General features: G+C 41.6%; 1 protein-coding gene across 1 annotated transcript; it reads left to right on the top strand.

Moving 5' to 3' along the window:
- Positions 1–575: 575 nt before the first annotated feature.
- TYMS (thymidylate synthetase) lies at positions 576–9,847 on the top strand. The gene is made up of 7 exons (XM_061360453.1): positions 576–910; positions 1,628–1,701; positions 3,148–3,322; positions 5,486–5,587; positions 6,721–6,896; positions 8,352–8,423; positions 9,311–9,847. Exons 1-7 carry the CDS (start codon positions 760–762, stop codon positions 9,446–9,448), a joined length of 888 nt encoding a protein of 295 aa, XP_061216437.1. The 5' UTR covers positions 576–759; the 3' UTR covers positions 9,449–9,847.
- The last annotated feature ends 11,256 nt before the right edge of the window (positions 9,848–21,103 follow it).

The raw sequence follows: 21,103 nt of genomic DNA, 5'->3' as shown, positions 1-21,103 counted from the left end.
TCACAGAATCATAGTATGATTGAATGGTTAGAGTTGGAAGGGACCTTAAAGACCATCTGGTGCCAACTCCCTCGCCGTGGTTAGGGACACCTTCCACTGGACCAGGTTGCTCCAAGCTCCATCTAGCCTGGCCTTGAACACTGGCAGGGATGGGGCAGTCACAGCTTCTCTGGGCAATCTCTGCCAGTGCCTCAGCACCCTCAGAGTGAAGAATTTCTTCCCAGTATCTAATCTGAATCTCCCCTCTGCTAGTTTAAAGCCATTCCCTCTTGTCCTATCACTACATGCCCTTGTAAAAGTCCCTCTCCAACAAAGTTTACAAATGCCAACAGTACTTTCCAGCACGAAAGAGGCTGGGGGGCTGATGAGATGCCCTTGGCAGCAGGAGTGGAGCATGGACTTAGGTTAGGGGATCGGGCCACCCCGCCGTCAGGGGGACAAGCCCCATAGGGTGCCGCAGAGGGTGGCTGTAGAGGATTCCCAGCACCAGGCGAGGAAGTTTATAAGGGCAACAGACCACCAGCCACACACCACCCGCCCCTCGCTGCTCTGAGGTAGCGCACGGTCGCGGTCCGCCGGGAAGAGGGCGGGAGGGAGGCGGTGGCTTCCCCCGCTCTGCCCGCCCTTTTCCCGCTGCTTGGCGGGAAAAGCAGGCAGTTGGCGGGTTCGTAGGAGAAGCGGCTGACGGGAGTAGAACGGCAGGGCAGCCGGAGCACATCCCAGCCCGGAGGGAACCTCTCGAGGTGTTTCTCGGCAGATATGCCTGCCGAGGGGGAGCTGCCGGAGGCCGGGGAGCCGCAGTACCTGCGGCAGGTCCGGCACATCCTGCAGCACGGCCACCGGAAGGAGGATCGCACTGGCACCGGCACCATCTCCATCTTCGGCATGCAGGCGCGGTACAGCCTCAGAGGTCGGCACCGCCGGGACCCGCGGGACGCCCCGACCCCTGCTCCGCGGGGGGGGACGCCATCTTCTCCCCAGGGCTGTCCCCCCCCTCGCCCGCTGAGGGCGATGCTTTCCCCCGTTCGGGGCCTGGGCTCGGACAGGCTGCAGGGGCTGTAGCGGGGTTTCGTCCCGTTCTGTGAGCTCCTTCGCCCTCTCCCCGTCTGCCAGCCTGCACCAACTCGCACCCCTCTTCCCCCTTTGCCTAACGGCCCGGCCTGACCATGCCCTGCCCCGTCCCATAGCTGTTACCTGGTGAACAAACGGGTTAGATCTTGGGAGAGTCTGACCTGGTCCTTCCTACCATTAAAACATACTAGGAAGGATGGTTGTGACATAGATTTGCGAACAATTTTATCTTAAGCCTCCCGTTTCCCTTGTGAATGCCTACGCATACATCCTTATGCTGCACCGTGGCGCCCTCTCGGTAGAGCTCATTCTAGTCTCCACGGATAATTCATCTTCCCCCATTGTCCAGGAAAATGAAAGTCGGGTTCTTGCCTTCCTTGATCTGAATATGGGAATTACACAGTCTTTTCCAGCTTCTTCCTTCAGATCCAAACCTCTGCATGTCAGATGGTGGCATTGCCCTCTATGTGGCTAAAAACTAAAGTCTGTTCACCCTTCCTTATGAACGGCTGTTTACCTTTGACACTCCGTTTACACTCTGACAACTGTTTTTCAGATCAGTTTCCACTGCTGACAACAAAGAGGGTATTCTGGAAAGGAGTGCTGGAGGAGCTGCTATGGTTCATCAAGGTTCAGTATTGGGATGCCTCTGTGGGTGGTGTGCCTGAGAGTGGTATCAACAGAATGGACTAGTGTGAATTAAGGAATTTGGGGTAATTGCAGGTGTTTCCATTTATACAACAGAGCAGAAATTCAGCCAAATAATATTTTGACCAGTGATAGGACAAGGGGCAATGGGTGTAAACTGGAGCATAGAAGGTTTCACGTTAACATCAGGAAGAACTTCTTTACTGTGAGAGTGACAGAGCACTGGAACAGGTTGCCCTGGGGGGTTGTGGAGATATTCAAGGCCTGCCTGGACAAGTTCCTGTGTGATGTACTCTAGGTTACCCTGCTCTTGCAGGGGGGTTGGACCAGATGATCTCTTGAGGTCCCTTCCAACCCTTGGGATTCTGTGATTCTGTGACTGCACTTGGTACTCCATTATCTTCAAAACATTCTGTGAATTTTAGTGGAGACTGTTGCATCATTACCAGTCAGGAGAGTTTTTCTGCTATTTCTTTTTAAGGGAAGTAGTGTGAAATAGAGAGTTCTTTTGCTGATCTGACTATATCCCACAGTTAGAAAACCTAGTACATTCTTTTATTAGTGTTTGAATAAGAAATAATAATATGAAGTAGACTGTAGGCAGCTTAATGATCTGCTTTTTAATACCGAGATAGCTTGTATTGATTTGAACAGAAATAAGCAGTGTGGAACCAGAGGTGAAACGTAAGACTGATTTAAACACTAGGCTTTTTAGTAGCAAACCCCCGAGATCTAATAGAGCTAATAGCTGTATTTAGAGTATTAAAATTCAATGGTAGATAATACATTATGAGGTAAGTGTTCCTTTATATGTAGTGGCGTTGTGCAGGTACAGGAAAGTCTGTCAAAGCATTCACTAGACAGCAAGACTCATATACACATTCATGTTCTTAAAATTATGAAAGACTAGACACTCCCCAAAACAACACTTTCTTGTGTTGGATTTTTTGAGTGTGCTGACTTGGACATACTGACTTGGAGTGTTGCAGAAGCCAGTGAAATTACTCAGGGTCATTTTGTCATTTTAACAAAGGGTTTTTTAAGACCTTAAGCTCATTGTAGATATCTTGGCAAAGGCAACATTGAGACCATAAAGTTTTTTGTCTTTTTTCATCCATCTGTAAAGTAAAATTTTGTTGTCTGCAAATGTGCATTATGAGTTCACCTTGAGGCTGTACTGTTTGTGCATTCACAAAATCAGAAGAATCCCAAGTTAAACATAAGCATGGCACTTCAAACTTCATCCTAGTATGTTGCTCCTAAATTTATTCTGTCGTGCGATATCCTCATGCCGTGCATAGATCAGACTGTTCCATCCTTTGTAAGCGGAGAAGTACTGTAGACCAGCAAAGCTGAATACAGATGTTTCAAGTCATGTCCTTTGTGCTGGAATTAGGAGATAGGCTTCTTACTGTCTGTGTTTTGTAGGGCTCTACAAATGCCAAAGAGCTCTCTGCAAAAGGTGTGAAGATTTGGGATGCTAATGGGTCACGTGAGTTCCTGGATAAGCAGGGTTTCAGCACCAGAGAGGAGGGGGATTTGGGACCAGTTTATGGTTTCCAGTGGAGGCACTTTGGAGCAGAATACAAAGATATGCACACAGGTAATTACATACAAATAAAGTCTTGATTGCTTAGTGAGACAACTGTGACACATCAGTTCTAGAGGCCTGGGTTGAGTGGACTGTGGTTAAAGGGACTGTTCACAGTGTGAATTGATAGCCAGAATAAATACTGTTGGAGAAGGGTAATTTAACTTTATTTTTTTTTAACTCAGTCTAGTTATCCTGAAAGATGTACATTTTTATATTGTAGTTTGGCATTTGTGGCACAGATCAGTCACAAGGCATACATTACTTTTTTTACTTCAATCTAGAGCATGTATGGTCACTGATAGCTGGAAGGTTGTGTGTATTGCAGTCGAGAAATGTGAGCTAGCTCTGTTTGATAGCAGTGGAACACAGGCTGCCATCTCTGAATACCAATGCAGGGTCTGAATTTTCATGATGAATTGGGCTGGCAAGAACTGACATTTGTGCACTACATTCATTGAAGACTGTGAAAGAAAGATTTTTCCATTCTGCAGCTGGAACAAACTAGGATGTATCTATAGCTGATGATGCTGTGGACAGAATAGCTGTAGCAAGTTATGATGTGAGCAGTACCTACTGGTATTACTTTCAGTGGAACTCGTTCATTAAGCTTACTCTGAAGTGTCTTCACTCTTTTCTAACTCACTGAAGGAGAGGATATACGAAATGTTTAGAGGACTGCTGTTAAAAAAAAAAAAAAAAAAAAAAGAGTCAAAAATAAATGTTCCCTATCTGGTTGGTGTGATTTTTAACTCAGATTAACAACATGCTTAGTTATATTTTTTTCCTGTTGTGTTTTCAGGGTAGTCTAAAAGTTTACATAAGTTAGGCTTACTGGCATGTTGACTGCTGGCAGAATACGGTTCTGTACTAACACAAATGATGCAAATTGTGAAATGACATATCTAACAAAGTTACTAAAACGTTTCACGTTCCCAAACGTAAAAGGTCTGAGGCATAACATAATTTGGAAAAAATGACCAGCATAAATTCCCGTAGGTTTCATTACTAATAGATTTCCTTAGGTTGCATTACCCATGGATAGGTAATTAGCTTCAGAAGCCAGCATAACCATTTGACAAGGCTTCTGACACAGTATTGCTGGCAGAAAAGTTCCCTGAGATGCTAATTGAGTATTAGCATCCTTTGTTGCAGCTTGGGTCTCCCTGTGACTGTTATTTGGTGTTGCTTTGCTATAGGAGTTATTAGAAAAAGTTAGTTACCAGCCATGCTGATTCACTGGCATGACTCAGAACAGTGAGTAACAACTAATGACTGTTATTCTGGAATCCATTCTAAGGTTCAGTTAATTCCACTGAGTTTGTTATATAACTGGTATTGAACCTAAAAATCAGACTGTGAACGTCATCAGGTGAAGTGTAATATCCTGTGCTATACGTGATTAAAGTTCCCTTCTGGCACTAAATGCTATGGAAATTTAGTTTTCACACATAACCTTGTAAGTGCTAGATGAAGATGTTTATTCATCTGCCAAGAACTTCCTCCTTTTGACCATGCAAAGGATGCCAGCACCCCACGTTACTGGTCTGGGCATATTGTTTTGGTTTTTACTTTTTGAAAGAAAGAGCACTGTAGCAGACATGTTTAAAATCTAGAAAGGCGTCTTAATCCAGAAATGCATTGAGCTAATCAATTTAAATACTATGAATAACTAAGTAGTAATACTTTGCCCGTTCCAATACAGCTTTTGTCCTATCTAGGTAACAAGTCATCATGAATGATAAAGTAAAATACTTTGGCCAGCTAATTTTTTTGTATTGCAGCTTTTGTCTCCTGGGATTTAGTGTTTCTGCAGACTTCTTATTTGGTCTTAAAAAGATATTGAGGCTTGGAATAAAATGTTCTAAATAGGAATGGTCCTATTTTGGTGGGTGCTAAAGGTACTCAAAGCACACAAAAGAAATAGGGAACATACAAAAATACCATCATGAAAATTTTACAAGCCTTAGAGTATGCTAAGGAAGACCAAGAATAACTTACGTTTGGAGGGTGTCAACCGATAAATTCAATCACTTTCAAAGTTACAATAAAATCTTCAGAGGTTGTTGTTTGGGTATCACTTTCCAGTGGGATGTGGGCTGGGCTTTAAGAAAAAAAAAAAAAAAGGTGACTTGAATCTCTCTGGCTTAGATTTTATTTGGTATCTTTCTTCAGATTACTCCAACCAAGGAGTTGATCAGTTGCAAAAAGTGATTGAAATGATCAAAACCAATCCAGATGACCGAAGAATCATTATGTGTGCTTGGAATCCCAAAGGTATTGAACAGCAGACATTTAAGTAAATGCAGTTGCACATTATCTTGCTTTAAGCTAAACTGTGTTCTAATCCTGTGTCAACAGTCAGTTCCACTTGGTGTCCTTGCTTACTCTCAAAACTTTTGGACCATTACTTCTAAGTTTTTCTCCTCACGTGAAAGTGAGGGATATACCAGGCTGCCAGCATCTTGGACATACAGTCTCTGTTCAAAGACAACAATTATTATTTTAAAAAGGTTAAAAAAGCAAAACCAAAAAAGAATATACCAAAGCAGTGTGTCTGTTTTTTTTAGCCATATAATAAATTATAAACTTAACAGAAACTTTAGAAGTGGAAAACTATTATTTGTGTTTCAATCATCTCCTTGAAAATAGGTTGTCTAGGTAGCCATTCACTGTATTTCTTCTAAATAAGAGCTACTGCCAAATAATGTTTAACTTCAGCAGCAGTAGATCTGTGCACAAAAAAAAAAAATCATCCAGAGGCAGAGCAGACTCGTGTCTCTGAAAGGGGATGCCACATACCATTGCTGTTATTTTTAAGGTTAAATATTGTCAGATATAAGGAGATAGCTGGATAAAAGTTTTTCTTACTAAGCTGTAATTGTAATATTTGCACTTTTAAGTGTGGATAAACACACAAAAGATCTTTTGTTTTCTGATTATTATTTTTATATTGATCATTACTTTTATGTCTCAACAAGTGGTAAAGGCACATGGCAATAGGAACTGAGTAAGATAAAGCAGTTGGAAATCGCTTTAGGCTATGTGCTTAATTTTACCCTTAATGTCTTCCATTAGGGAAATCATCTGTCTCACCGAGGTGAGTGAAATTAAACTGCTGTGCAGCGTTATGGCATAAATCTGCTCTGTGGAATATCTGTTTATGACTTTTCTGGTCATACAGCCCAGGAGACAGTGTGTCATGACCCAGACTTAATTGCTTAGGCAGCAGGCGATTTTAAACAAGAGAAGAAGCAACAAAATGATAGTGCAGTTGGATTTTTGCTCTCCTGCCCCATAAAAGTGCTTTTCCAGGTTTTGCATCTCCTACGTTTATAACACTAATGCTGTTGCACTTGTTTTTTTTGTTGTTTTTTTTTTTACTCTTCCTCCTGTACTGCAATTACTAGATATTTCTCTGATGGCTTTGCCTCCATGCCATGCCCTTTGCCAGTTCTATGTTCTCAATGGTGAATTATCGTGCCAACTCTACCAGAGGTCTGGAGATATGGGACTAGGAGTGCCTTTCAATATTGCCAGCTATTCACTGCTTACTTATATGATTGCCCATGTCACAGGGCTAAAGGTAGGCTATTCAATCATTTTACTTAATCTTGTCTGAGAAGTGGGGGACTTAAAGATAAGGCTCTTCATGTCATTCATGTCCAAGAAAAACTAGAATAAACATACTGTTCAAAATCTTGCTGAAATATGTGTAAGAAAGGGCCTCATGAATTTAATGTGAGTTGTCTTGGATTTGTACAGGCAGTTAAGATTGGCAATGTAAGAATTAGTGAATTCACGTCAACCAGACAGAAGATCCTCCAGGTCTTTCTAACTGAATGTCAAAACTGACCTGTTCCGCTAGTATACCTCTTAGAAATCTGAACTGAGCACTTGTCCTTATGAGATAGTAACATGTGACTGATTAAATTTTGTAGCATGTGTTTTTTATTGGAAGCAAACAGTAGCTCAGTGGTTGCTGTCAAGGTTCCAGTTTGGATATTCTGCCCATTTCCAGCTATAATTTCAGCTGGGTATTTTTTTCATTTTCTACTGTATATGATTATGTAGAGTGGTAGTATGTGCTCATATATCTATTGTCCTGACTCCAAAGATGTATTTTGTAATTTGAAGGAATAATTTAAATGCACCACAGTCTTGTACAAGTGAAACTCCCTTTTCTTTAGAGCATGTAGAAAATTATACTAGCAAGGCCTTTGGGCCTGACCCTTCTGCTATCAGCAGCATGAAGGGGAACTTAAAATAGTGCAGTAGAGAACTGGACTTCACATCAGTTGCAGACATACTTAAGAACTTAAGCCAAGGTACCAGAAAAGTGAAGTTTAACATTATGTCCATTAAGTAACTGTTGCCTCTGAGCTGCTTCCTCTCACGCTTTTGGTGGGTTTTATCATCATATATAAGGGTTGATCTGTATTGGTCAGAGGCCAGTAAAATAGCTGATAAAACTTGCCTTATTAAATTAGATTGCCTAGAGGCTGCTAAGTTACAGCACTTGGGAGCTTGCAAAACCCATCTGGATGCTTAATAAGTGCTTTGGGGTTTAGCCTGTGATTGACATCTCCACTGTCACAAATTACATTGTTTAGTAGCGGCTAAGGCAACTAGTTTAAAACCAGCCTTGCAAGTCCTACTTACTAGAAGCAGAGTGGAAAAGCTAGTTGTCACTGTCCCATCTGTTTCCATCTTGGTGGGCATATCAGCAGTGCTCCATACATTTAGCAAAACTATTAGCAAAGTAAAAGCCATACATTTAGCAAAGCTATCCTAGCAGGATTTCAAAGATGAATTTTTTGATAAGCTAGTAGAAATTTCATGACATTTTTCATCACTTATGCATTAATCTGGGAAGATAGTGTCCTTCAAAGCTTGCAAGGTTGTCTTAATGATCCAGTACAGAAGCTGCAATTCCACATTAGATATAGAAGGCTAAGAATCAATACTGTGAGAACTGTAATGGTTTTCTTTATTGAAACCCGAGTATTTAAAAAACATGTGTATTCTCCTTTCTCTTCAGCCTGGAGAGTTCATACACACATTAGGAGATGCTCACATATATCTGAATCATGTGGAACCTCTAAAAGTTCAAGTAAGTACTTAATCTGTATTCTTGTATCTTTCTGTCTTTCACAGTGGTTATCCAATACTAAGTTATCTTGATACATATTTAAATATCCTTTTGCAAACATTTGTCTGGCTTTTCTTCTTATTTCTAGCCTAATAGTTGCAACACCTTAACCTCTGTTCAACTTGGGTTGCAAGCAGAAATACAATACAAACATGACTGAAATGTACATCAGTGTACTATTCTAGAACCAAATTAGAGATCCAGAGTTTGTACCCTTACTTTGACTTCATCGTTCCAGAACTTTACAAAACCACTCAGCCTAACACAGATAAACACAAAATGTCTTTGCAGTATATCAGAAAAGGATAACTTACCAATTAACAGAGTTAACCAATATTAGTATTTGGCTAAATAAGGCTATGTTTTCTTCACAAAGTAATCTGTTGCATTAGGAGCAAATCAGACCTAGCTCACACTGAATGTCCTTACCATTCTTGTGGTTCATAACCATCCAGAGAACTGCTTGCTGGTTCAGACCTGAATGTTCCTTTAGGAAACCGCAGCACATATGATGCACATCTGGGTCAGAATTTCCTGGGAATTTAGTTTCCTCTGGAAGGGATCTAATCTGTAACCACCAGAATTGCTCTGCAAACTGAATATGCTTTCATTTGGATGATTAGGGAATCCACTTTAAAATTATGCTACTGCTCCCTATCAAAAATACTAAAGTAGATTCTATTTAACTGTTGCTCTGGGTTTTCTTTTTTTGAGTATAAATCTTCTTGGGAAGGAGGGAAAATCTACATAGTATAATCTGATTTAAGAGATTATTGAGATCTAATGTATAACATAAAATCTCTGCCTTCAAGTATTGGTTTTATACAGTAAGCTTGCTTTTATTTCAGCTTCAGAGGGAGCCAAGACCTTTCCCCAAACTCAGAATTCTTCGTAAGGTTGAAGACATCAGTGACTTTAAGGCAGAAGACTTTCAGATTGATGATTATAATCCTCATCCACCTATTAAAATGGAGATGGCTGTTTAATGCTACAAACCAGCTTCTATTAATGTGAAAATGTACCTAAGCTATTTAGCTTTCTCTGTTTTTAAAAGTTATGGGGTTTTTATATACTTCAAAAGATACATATTTTATGAGTGAAAAAGAAACGGAGTTCTGCCTTCAGTACCAAGCTGTAGTTGTACAGAACAGATGATTATTTATTCCTGCTGTACAGTTTTGTTAGTGAAATCATCTTCTACACATTGTTTCAGTTACCAATGGCCACCTCTGTTGCCATTCAGTTACTGTGTGTGAGTAGCACTTACGTGCATTATTTAGTACTGAAAATGAGAACTTTTACATATGATTCCTTTAAGGTTGTGGAAGTGTTTAGATATGTTCTAAAGAGTGTATCTTTAATAAATCTTAAAAATCTTCTGGAGGCATGATGCGTTTCAATATGTTTGTTTGTTTATAGCAGTAATAAATAAGAGTTGGAAAGCTAAGGTAAATGCTGTTTCACTTCAGGATCTCAGAGGGTGAGAGCTAGCAGTGGAAAAGAAACTTAAACTGCACATGGTCTTCATAGATGAATCAGCAGGAAGAGGAAAGATGTTAATGGAGCCTTGCCTGAAATGCAATCTGCATAACATCTATCAACTTTTTTTAAATTATTATTTCCTAACCCTACATGAATGATGACTTTGCTATAAATCAAACAGACCTGTAGTTAAACAACAGTTACCAAGTAGTGTTAGTAACAGTCTGCCATCATTTAAAACCAGATCCCACAAACTTGTGGACTAATTTTGTAGCCTGGAGCAGTACAAGTTAGAGATAGTAGTATTTGTAGGATTGGAGCCTATTAATTAAATCTTGCCAGAATTCAGTTTTCATCTCTCCTTATCCTTGCAACTTCCCCAGTAACTTCAGTCCTTATACAATTCCTCTCCAGGAATTCAGTTGTGAATAGATCTACGGTTAATATTGACACATAGCATATTCAATACGTATTTGAACACATGGAGAAATGCATGGGTTTTTTTCATTAATTTTAAAGTCAGTAAACTGATATAACTGAACAAGCTGTCCCAGCAGCTGTCTGTCCCATGCACACACCAGCTGATGACTTAAAGAGCTCTACAGGTGGCATTAGAAGTCAGTTCCTTAGCAGTTCTGCCTATCCATAGCATTTCAGGTCCTTGCTGTTTGCCCTGCTGACTGCTACTCATTCTCTCTCATGATTTGGCCTTGAAGAGTTTCCATTCTTCTGTTATTCCTCTGAATGCATCCTTTTAGCATTTCCCTGCTTTCCAAGGGCAGTTCAATTGACTTGGAGATAGCATAGAAATTTCTTACCACTGTGCTCAAATATCAGCTCCCTCTATGATCTACTTTCTTAGACAAGCTTTACTAACCCACATTATTTCTGACATGTTATGATAAGTTGCAAAATTTGCTTTACTTCCATACCAGAAATAATATTAGTTATATGGTTATGATAGATGAGGGGTCAGAAAAGAAAGAACCATTTCTGAATTTTGAGATGGACACCCACCTGATGAGCCATTAAATTCAATAGTCTCTTAATTGATCTGATTTGGTGAGTATGCTACCGTAGTGACTGTCATCTGTGAAGTGTGAACATGGAATGCAGCCCAGGTTTCAAATACCTTTATCAAACCCACAAACTGTTCACTTTCACCTGCTTGAAGTTTAATCCACACTTCTAACTTTCCTTTGTAGCCCACAGGTAGGTGGGCTTAAAGGTTAAGACAAATACATATGGTGACCACCATGTAGCAACACCTTTTTTAAGACAAAAAAAAAAAAAAGAATAATCACCATAGTAATTTGCTACAGGAGTATTTTGTATAACTAATCTGCTTTCAAGGCTTTCAAATAGTGGGATATAATAAAATATTACCAAGTGCTGGACTGATTCACAGAGAGCCCCAAGTCCATACTAGAGAAAGAGTGCTCAAAACCAAGGCATCCAAAGCCCTTAGGTGCAGCCCTAGAGCATGACATGAAACAAAGAAAAAATTACTCAGTGCATGCAAGCTTATGCTCAGAAATCACAAGCGTTACAGCTGAAGAAACTAATCAGACTGGCTTGGAGAGTGGAGAGAGAAAGGTTTTTTCATTTCTGCTGTATTTTGCAGAGCCTTACTCTGAACCATCAGCAGCACAGGCAAGTTTTTGTTCACACATCCCAGCCTGCATTTGTAGATAGCTCAAGGCCTTAGTGTGTAGAAGCTGTGTTAAATATCACTCTGTTGTGGCAGTGTAAAGGGAAAAAGAAAAAAGTTAAGACCTGAAGTCTCCCAAATTAACATCTTAGAAGAGCTGCTTGCAACTCATACAAACATTTGTACAGTGTCCCTCTTGTGTATCTCAATAAATCCAAATTTTTTAATCCACAGAATCACAAAATTGTTAGGGTTGGAAGAGACCTCTGGAGATCATCCAGTCCAAGCTCTCTGCCAAGGCAGGGCCACTTAAAGCAGGTTACACAGGAACATATCCAGGTGGTTGTTTAATGTCTCCAGAGAGACACATGAGAATTTGGATGAAGTGAAATTCAAGGATGTTGCCAATATTAAAAGTAATCAGCTTATACTTGTAATGATACGAGCACAACACCTGACATAATGAACTGAAATATACTCTGTGCAAAATGGCATAGTCGTACTGGAATGAGTTTGGAAATTACTGCCCTTTAAATGAACGTTGAACAGCCTGAATGAAAGTGAAACAAAAATGCCGAAGGAAAATGGCTCTTCCGTTCCAGGAGAAGGACAGGAGCTTAATGCAAAGGTGAGGGTATTTGTAGTGAAACCATTATATAATGCTCACATGAACTGACTGGGCAGCTCTGACAGGTAATTCACAGACTGCCTCAGAATCTTCATTTAGGCTCCTTTAGGAACCAACTCGCCCCCTTTTGGTTCCTAACCATGTCCCCAGGCAGGGACTTGGGGTACACTGAGGACTGGACTGTCTTAGCTCCACTTCAGCATGCTCAGGACTACACAGTTTTGGGATGTGCTTGCCTGTGGTAATGGGCAGCTATTCCCATTTTGAGACAGCTAAAGTGATTATAGCCATGATTCTGATGTAGGAAATCCTTCCAGAGGCCAGTCCAGCCATATGAGAGATGGCCTTGCAGACAAGATACACTTGGATAAGAGTCAGGATTCAATTTCTAGCTGTGCTACAGATTTTGTATCTGGAGCTTGGCTAAGTTGTTCAGTCAGTTCAGGCTTCATACTAATTTCCTGTGTTTGTAGCACAGATAATAGTAATCCCCTTATTCATGGGGGCATTCTGTAGATAAATACATAAATCTGTATGTGGTTCTCAGGTGTTATGGTAAAAAGAAGAAAAAGGTTATACAAACCATGAAGTAAAGCTAATATTCAGGACTGGCCTTTACTTTGTAAAGCAAAGCTATGCTAATGGGTAATTCAAACATATCCTAATAGGTGTTCATTAGGACATCAAATTAAGTGTCCTGTCTACTGGTAGACAACAGCAGAGAGCGAGAAGCACAGTGAAATATGTTGATAGCAGGGCACGGCATGAGGAACTGGCAGCAGAGAAGCTATGTTGTATGCTCTCGCTGTTGTCTCCAGTTGCTGCAGAGAACTGAGAATTTGTTAATTCACATTGTTTGGCTCTGTAGATTTGGTGTCAAGGCTTGGCAAAAGGATGGGTGCAATAAAAAACAGTTTAGGTTAAAGGCTGGTATTCTAAAATGTGCCAGCCTGTCTATTGACACCTCAGTATTTATGGTACATCTGTGAGTTAGTTCTGGTCCTTGGGCTCATTAAAAATATTTCATGTGAAAACTATTTAAATATAGCTGATGGCAGTGACATTACTAATGCTAACAATGGGGTTCCCTGGGGGAAAGGAAAGGTTTCAGCCTTATAAAATAGCTGCATACACACCAGCCAAATTCCTCCTGATTTCAGTCAGGGCACTGAGTGTATTGACAGGTTTCACTCTGACCAGTCTCACCTGGGGCCCACACCCTCTGCCTGTCAGTTTCTGCCTGGGCTGCACTGCAGGTGTACCTGTTGGTCCATGGCCAGACACAGCTGTGGACATGTCTGGTCATGGACCAACACCCTGGCCTGGCCTCTTGGCCATGGCCCTGCTTGGTCATGTCCTGCCTGGACAGCCCCTGCACTGTGCCTGACCTTGGTTCCCCTCACCAGGCCTGATCCTGAGCCATGCTCACACACTGCTGCCTGGCCTGGCCTCAGCCCATCCCTGTCCTTGTGTCCCCAGGGGGGTGCCCAGGCCTTGGGGCTGGGGCTTGGGGCCCCTGTGTCCTGCGGACCCTACTGCTGTCTGGAGGTGGGTCAGGCCTGCCTGGGAGGCTTCTGCCCTGCAGCTCCTGGCCCCCTGTGGCACCCTGCCAGCTACCTCTGGTGGTGTCAAGCCATAAGCCAGAGCCAGGCACATGGCTACATAAGGCCTTGCCCTACAAACCTGGCCTGGCTCTGGGCTCTGACCCTTCCACAGCACTAACCCAACTAAACCCAAGCTTCTGAGTGAACCCCTCACAGGAGGACTTTGGAGTTCTTCAGGGGCCATCTCACATTGCAACTGTGCCAAGACGTGGACATCACTGATCCAGACCCTGCACAGCAAGCTGATGGCCCAGCTCAACCTGGTCTGGGATCATCATGGACAGGCTGGCAGTCACCGGGCTGTGTCCGACCCTGGTTCCTGACACTGGGCCAGATGGCATCCTCAGAGCTGTCCCCTCACCATGAGCTCAGCTGGCAGCCTTCTCAGCTGGCCCTGGCTGCTGTCCCCAGCCATGCCCTGCCAGCCATGCTGTCAGCTCCTGGCTCCCCAGCCCTCCCTGCACCACTGACAGTGCTGCTGGTGCCACTGAGAGGATGAGATAAAGCTTGCTAACAGCATGGTCTTACGGGGATTTTGATGTAGAGTTGGGCACAAATAGAATTGATGCAGGAGGAGCCAGGAGCCTCACCACTCTAAAACTCACTCCTTCATACAGCCAGTGCAAGGTCATGTCTACACATGAGCTGCTGTGCTCAGCAAAACACTTGCTTGGGCACCAAACCTGCAGAGAAAAATAGGAGCTGTGACCATTATCCTTGGGCCTCAGGGGATATCCATTTCAGCAGCCCTGCAGCTCTCTACAGACCACATTGTCCACCCTATACCGTTCTGCACAGATGTTGTCCAAGTTGTCTTATGGAGGTACAGTGTGCTCCATGGAGCAGCGTGGAATCCTTGTACCTTACTTCTCTACATTTCGTACAGGCAATCACGATCATGGATGCATTCTTTTATATTTCTCACTGATGTGACAATATGAAATTTTAGCAGATACTCTCATAATAATAAAAAACTCCAGGTATTTCCAGGTTGTTCACAGAAATTGTGTGTGGGAAGAATGAACCAGGGGGACAACCTAAAGGGAGGTAACCTTAGTAGGGAATAGCTGAAATAGATACCAAGTAATTTTTGTCTGTAGTATTCAACTTTAGTGAGAAATGCAAAGGAGTTTTGGCACCAGCTCCACAAGTTATGCAGTAGCTGCATTAAAAAGCAGTAATTAGGAAAAAAGCCCAAAGCAGTTCTACATGTTCTCTGCCACACCAATTCCCAGCAGTGCTAAGACCTGCAAGGAAAGAAAAATTCAAGACTTGCTTCTGTTTTTTAATTCCCAGCAGAGTCACTCACTGGCATAAAGGCTAAAATGACGCTTGATTCAGCGTCCTGTTTGCTACTTGTTTTACAGAAAATGTAACACATGTTATACAACTTTTTATTGGTTTTTTTTCCCCTTCTTTGCTCTGCAAGTAATGTGAAGAATTACATGGCAGGGTGTGCGAAGCAGTAAAGAAATGCACATACAGTACATCTGGGGGTTTAGCGGTGCGTGTTGGGAGGACAAATTCTGAACTGAATTTCCAGCTTCACTGGAAACCACACATTGTTTTTAAAAGTTCATTCACATTTCATACTAAATGTTGTCTGCCTTCCTCATGCAGGCATTACAGTCCCTTCATATGTTTGGGGTTTCTTTAGAAGCAAACTATTTCTTTAAACTTAAGGGAATACAGGTGCAGAATCTGTGTCAAGGTCCTGTAGGAAATACACTTAATGGCACTCCAAATGTTCAGCCTAAGCTCTGAATATGTGAAGGAACAGTATCAACAATGCATGACAGTACTGACCAGAGACACTGTATTATCACTGAAATGAAAAGAAATAACTGTCCAAGCTTTGAAATAGTCGCATGTTCCACCTGGAAAACTTGGCTCCTTAATCCATCGGGGTTTAAACTCATCTGGTTTAGTGACCCACTCTGTTGCTTCATCTCCCATTGTTGGTTTGCATCCAGCATCTGGGGACAAGGAAAATAAGAAACAAATATCCTGAATACTGAAGGATTCCTTTAACTTTTTTCTGTCAAACTTTCATAAAAAGAGCAGAAATATTCATATAAAGTGACATAAATTCAGGAAATAAAAAGGAAATGAAAAGCTGGAATTGCCAGCTTGGGTCACGTCTATACTGCTTTTGTTGGTATATGTCCACCTTTGTTGCCATCATTATTCAGGATTTGAAAAAGGAAGAAAAAAGTATTTGTCAAGACATTTATACAGTGAGAGATATTTCATCTAATAGTTTTAACCAGAAAATAACATGGTATAATAGCAAAAAGTGAGATTCACCATTATTTTGTCCAGGACAATCATTTCTTGTATAAGTCTGCATCTACAAATATCATCCTACAGATCTGCACCCACCTTTACTTTGAACCTAGATGCATCTAGATATAGATCTCTTCTGAATGATTAATGCAGCAGGAAACTGGAATCCATCCACTGGATTGTAAACTAGAATATGCAACTTCAGCATCACTGAAGAATCTTTATTATTAATTCTCTTCCCTTGTGAGTAAGCTTCCTCCTACACTGAAAACAAACCAGCAGTGTTTGGTTGTTTTTTTTTTCATAAATCAATGGCAACATGTTTATCTTCATTTATGATCAGCCCTCAGCTTTGCCATACCATTACTACTTTCCTGCAATGCCGCATTATGCAGCAGTAGAAAGGGAAGTGTCTGAGAGAGAGATGGAAGCAAAGTCATCACTGTCCGTATCATAGACCTGGAAAAGTTAGACTAGGTCTAGTCCGTCTGTTCAAAGCATAAAACATAGAAGAATAACACTCAATGCAAGTGTTTACTAGACATTGTCCAGCCTTCTCTCAAGGCCTACGTGTGCAGCAGCAAGCCAAGTTACATCAGTGATACATCTCCAAGTAACTCTACCACACTGTATCTAGAATAATATTAATTTGCACATTTTCACAGTAAGAATAATCTTTTTATTTCTTCCTAGGAGGTTGTAGAAAACCATCAGAAAATTGTATCAGGCATATCAATAATATCCAGCTGAACCAAACTCCTCAACCCAACTAACTGTAACATATGATCAATTTTTCTAGTGCAGGTATATCCCATGACTTGGCAACACTATTTCTAGATATACCAAGGTGTATATTTCCCAGAAGATAGACCCCAGCTGATTTAACTAAATCTGACACCAATAAACTGTCCAAAGCTTTCATGATATTTCACATAAATATTTCCTGGGGGAATACAAAGGGATTGGTGGTGTTATGAATTCTTTTTTGGTTGAAAGCCATAATTCTAATCAAATAGATAAATTCTGCTAAATTGGAGAATTTCCCGAGAGGAACAAGCATAAATATCAAATTACTGAACAACAACTTCTCACCCTCAGATTTCATCATTACGGTTGTCCCTCCAGATTTAGTCTTGCAGGCTTGTAGTGTATTCCTGAGTGAGCTACTCCCGCCAAAACTAAGGAGGAAGTTTAAGGATTAGGAAGATAGAGGTACCAAAGTCAGGTTTGAAGGAAAGAAGACTTACCATAAGCTTCTTCATCTGTTAGCGCATCAGTGAATATATCTGAAATCCATGCAGAATACAAATTGTTTGGCATCCTGACTCAAGGAAGATATATAAAATAAAAAAAGAGTAACATAATAAAATAGAGTTTGGTCTCTTCTCCCAAGTAACAAGCAATAGGACAAGAGGTAACAGCCTCAAGCTGCGCCAAGGGAGGTTGAGATTGGATTTAGGAACAATTTCTTCACCAAAAGAGTGCTCAGGCATTGGAACAGGCTGCCCAGGGAAGTGGTTCAAAAAGTGTTCAAAAACCATGTAGCCCTCAGTGACATGGTTTAGGGTAGACTTTGCAGTCCTGGGGTGATGGCTGGACTTGATGATCCTGAAGGCCTTCTCCAACCTAGTTGATTCTATGCTTCTATGATGAAAAAAAGACAAAGTAATGCTAGTCACTTGAGGAATGGCTGTCAGTCTTTCTCCTATTTCTCTGAAGCAAGCAGGGATTTGAGAGACTTGCTATTTCTAACCTTTCCCCCTAGCAGCCTGCACTACCAAACTTAGGTGTGCCTGATTTCATGGCTGTGAGTAATTGATAATAAATTCTTTTCACCTTCCTTATAAACTCTATCCAAGCAGGAGTAAAAAATTAAACAGGAAAGCCAAGTCACACTTTTCAGCTGTCAAATTAAGAGAGAGAAGCACCCCTGTTGTCACACCTCCTGCTCTCAGAAAAGGAAAAAACAGGTTATTTTAGAACATGCTCTTTTAGATCTTAATACCAAATAGAATTCTCTTCAAATGACTCATCACTTCAGCAAAGAGATCAACACATAAGGCCCAAGCATTTGCTAGCAGACAATGGTAACATACACAGTTCAATTGCTGAGATTTTAACTGAGTAAGGAGTTATTTTTGAGAAAAAGCCCCCAGCAATTGAAAAAAAACCACCAACAAACACCAAACCCTCAGTTATACAGATTTAAAGGAAAGCCAGCTCCTTGGCCAAATCATAAGCCTACAGATGAAAGCACAATCTTTAAGTACGCAGCTTCCTATTAGCAGTAGACATCAGTTCCCACTGCCCTCTGTGACATTAGAGCCAGACAAGGCAAACAGTACAACTTCTCCAGAAGTTCATATGGGATTCTACCAGGAAGGTCTCAGAAAGAGAGAGGCTCCATTTCAGATAAAAACTAAGTCCTTTTTATATCACAGACACTGGAGGAAGTAGGACATTGAGAGCAGCTAGAACATGCTATTAATTTCTGCTTTTCATCTGTAACAGACAATAGATGATGCTGTTTTCTGTTCCTTCAGGGCAGGGTTGTTTTTTTTTCAGATTGTTTTCCACCTTCTCAGGTGATAAATTGCCGTTACAGTCTGTTGGTTTGCACTTATCAGTGGTATCTGTGGATGTCTCTAGTTTCTAGGTACCCTGGCTAGAAAGAGGCCACCTGCACTTTTCAGGGATGTTTTCTTTATGGTTCACAGGGCTAGTTCCCAGGCTCACAGTTCCAAGGCAGCAGCCCTTTCTCTGTCAGTATTTTTGAGCAGACAGTATCTTTTGCTCAGTGTTTTCCCATTCTAACCAGGCCACCTTTGTGGCTGCTCACATCACTGCCTAAATCAGTTATTTTTAATATCCAGTAACATGTTAAGTGTGTAAGATTTGGCTCCCAGATCAACAGCATGTTTGGTAGGGAAATGGTTAGAAGATAAAAAGCTCAGGTTAAAACCTCCAAGTTAGAAAGATGAAATCAAGAGAAGGACATACAGAGAAACATCAGATATGCAAGGCTAGAAAAAAAAATCTTTTCTTTCAGAAGTGCCATAACTCCAACAAAATGACTTGGAAATGTTCTGACCAATTCCAAGCACTGTGCAGTTGCTGCAATTTTTCATCCTGCAAAAATGAAGCAAATGCAGCGTGTCCAAGAACTCAGCAATGCTTGTGCTTTATTTGATACTTTAAAGCTAAACATAAGTATAAATTACTGCAAAATCAAGACCAGATGTGCAAATGGGAGCAACCAGGAGAGGGAATCATTCACTTTGCACCCACGTCTGGGTGGTCACTGTCAGTTTAGTTGCATCGCCATCTATGTTTCATCTTTCCATTTTCCAGATGCTGATGCCTTCCTCAAAAAAATGAAGAATTACAATGGATTTTCAAAATGAAGAGTGGCTCCTGTATCACCTCCGAGTCCCTAGAGGAAATAAAAAGCCACCCTAGACCAACAGTCCAGAACACTGTCAAAGAAACAGCAGCCACCAGATCACATCTCCTCTGAGGAAAAGAGCATTTCTATAAATGAGAGAGCCTTTGCATACTACTCCTTTCAAGCAACTGCTTTGTCTCCTGGAGTTGTTTTGGTACCTGAAATCATGTTCAGGTTCTCATTACCTCTGGCAGGGAGGTAATAGCACTTGTGGTCCAGCTGTTTAAAGTCCCTAAGACTCAGGGCTGAGGCTAAATTCTGTTTTTTTCCAGTCCTGCATACCACTCACTACCCAACATCAACATACAGTCCCAGGAAGGGTTTTTGTTATGGTAAACCATATGCACATCATGTCTAGCAGACTGCAGAGTGCCAGAAAGAGGACAGACACAGAATGAAACCTTGTGCCGATTGTGATTTTCTTTTAGCAGCATGGAATAGAGTCTTCAGAAATACGTGACCATGAGTCCAATTCTGTGAGGTCTCCCCTGTGCAGGGTATTAGCTTGAGATCTGAGAAACCAGTGTCTGAGCCTCAGTTTTGTAAGAACTTTTTCTGTATGATTCTGGCTAAGACACTTGCCTGTGTCTCAGGTCCTCTGCTGTTCCTAGCTACACAGGGGAAAGAAATCCCATCCCACTTTCCTTGGATGTCATAAATCACGTACTGGAGTGGCTGAGGTTAATTGTGTATCTAGTCAGGCTGGACCAAGCACATTTCAACCATGACAACAGAAGGGTGTTCATCGTCTTGTACTATAACAGACCAGGTGATACACAGACTCCAGTCTTAGGCTGACTAAAGATAATGGTTTATCCTTAAAATAACTGAGTATGTAATTTCTGGATTGCCAAGTGATATATATATTAAAAAAAAAAAGAAAGAAAAAAGTAGAGTTTTCTGTGAGAAGCACTTGCAAAGGTAGCTAAAAGGAGGAAAAAGCATGATATTAAGTCACCAGTTTTGTGGGTGTTCAGTTGACTGCTAGAGGGTTTTGACATATTCAGTGCCAGTGAAACACAAGACCTGAATGGCAAAGAAGGAATTGATCATTCTGTGGTCTAGGGCACTGGCTGGCTGAAAGGGCACTAGAAAGCCCTTCTGCAAATGTAGGGAAGTTATATCTGGTATGAGAAGGGAGCAATGAGAACCACAGAGGAACTCGTGCATGTACTCACTGAGCGCTGCTCGTAGAGCACCATCACAGCCACATCCTGCTGTAACAAATGGCTTTGCCTAACAAAATGCTTGTGCCTGCAAGGCTGGTGTGTACCATAGTGTCTGAGATGCAGTTGTCCAGCAAGCTGGGAAGGTGGATGCTGCTAACCGTTCCTGCCATCCTTAGAGGCTGAGGTCGAGCACTTGCCCACACGTGTCTGTGTGCTGTCTGGCTGCACTCCTGGGCAACCTGGGCTAGCCCCAGGCTGAGCATGTTTTCCCAACTCAAGCTCCACACTGTCTGCACATAATGGTGGATACACCAGTTCTGTGGGCCCACAGGTTTTATCCATGTTTTTACATCTTCTGGAGTAGCTCAGAGGTGGC

Source organism: Neopsephotus bourkii, unplaced genomic scaffold (genome assembly GCF_033783945.1).
Source record: "Neopsephotus bourkii isolate Nb327-2 ecotype Australia unplaced genomic scaffold, CSIRO-AGI_Nbou_v1 NB_1027, whole genome shotgun sequence".
Taxonomy (NCBI): Eukaryota; Metazoa; Chordata; class Aves; order Psittaciformes; family Psittacidae; genus Neopsephotus; species Neopsephotus bourkii.
This window is presented reverse-complemented; position numbering and strand designations above follow the sequence as displayed.

Excerpts from the sequence above, each read along its gene's own strand:
- TYMS (XM_061360453.1), top strand. The coding sequence starts at position 760 with ATGCCTGCCGAGGGGGAGCTGCCGGAGGCCGGGGAGCCGCAGTACCTG. Across the intron at positions 3,323-5,485 it reads ATACAAAGATATGCACACAG|ATTACTCCAACCAAGGAGTT; the intron begins GTAATTACATAC and ends ATCTTTCTTCAG. Across the intron at positions 6,897-8,351 it reads CCCATGTCACAGGGCTAAAG|CCTGGAGAGTTCATACACAC; the intron begins GTAGGCTATTCA and ends CTTTCTCTTCAG.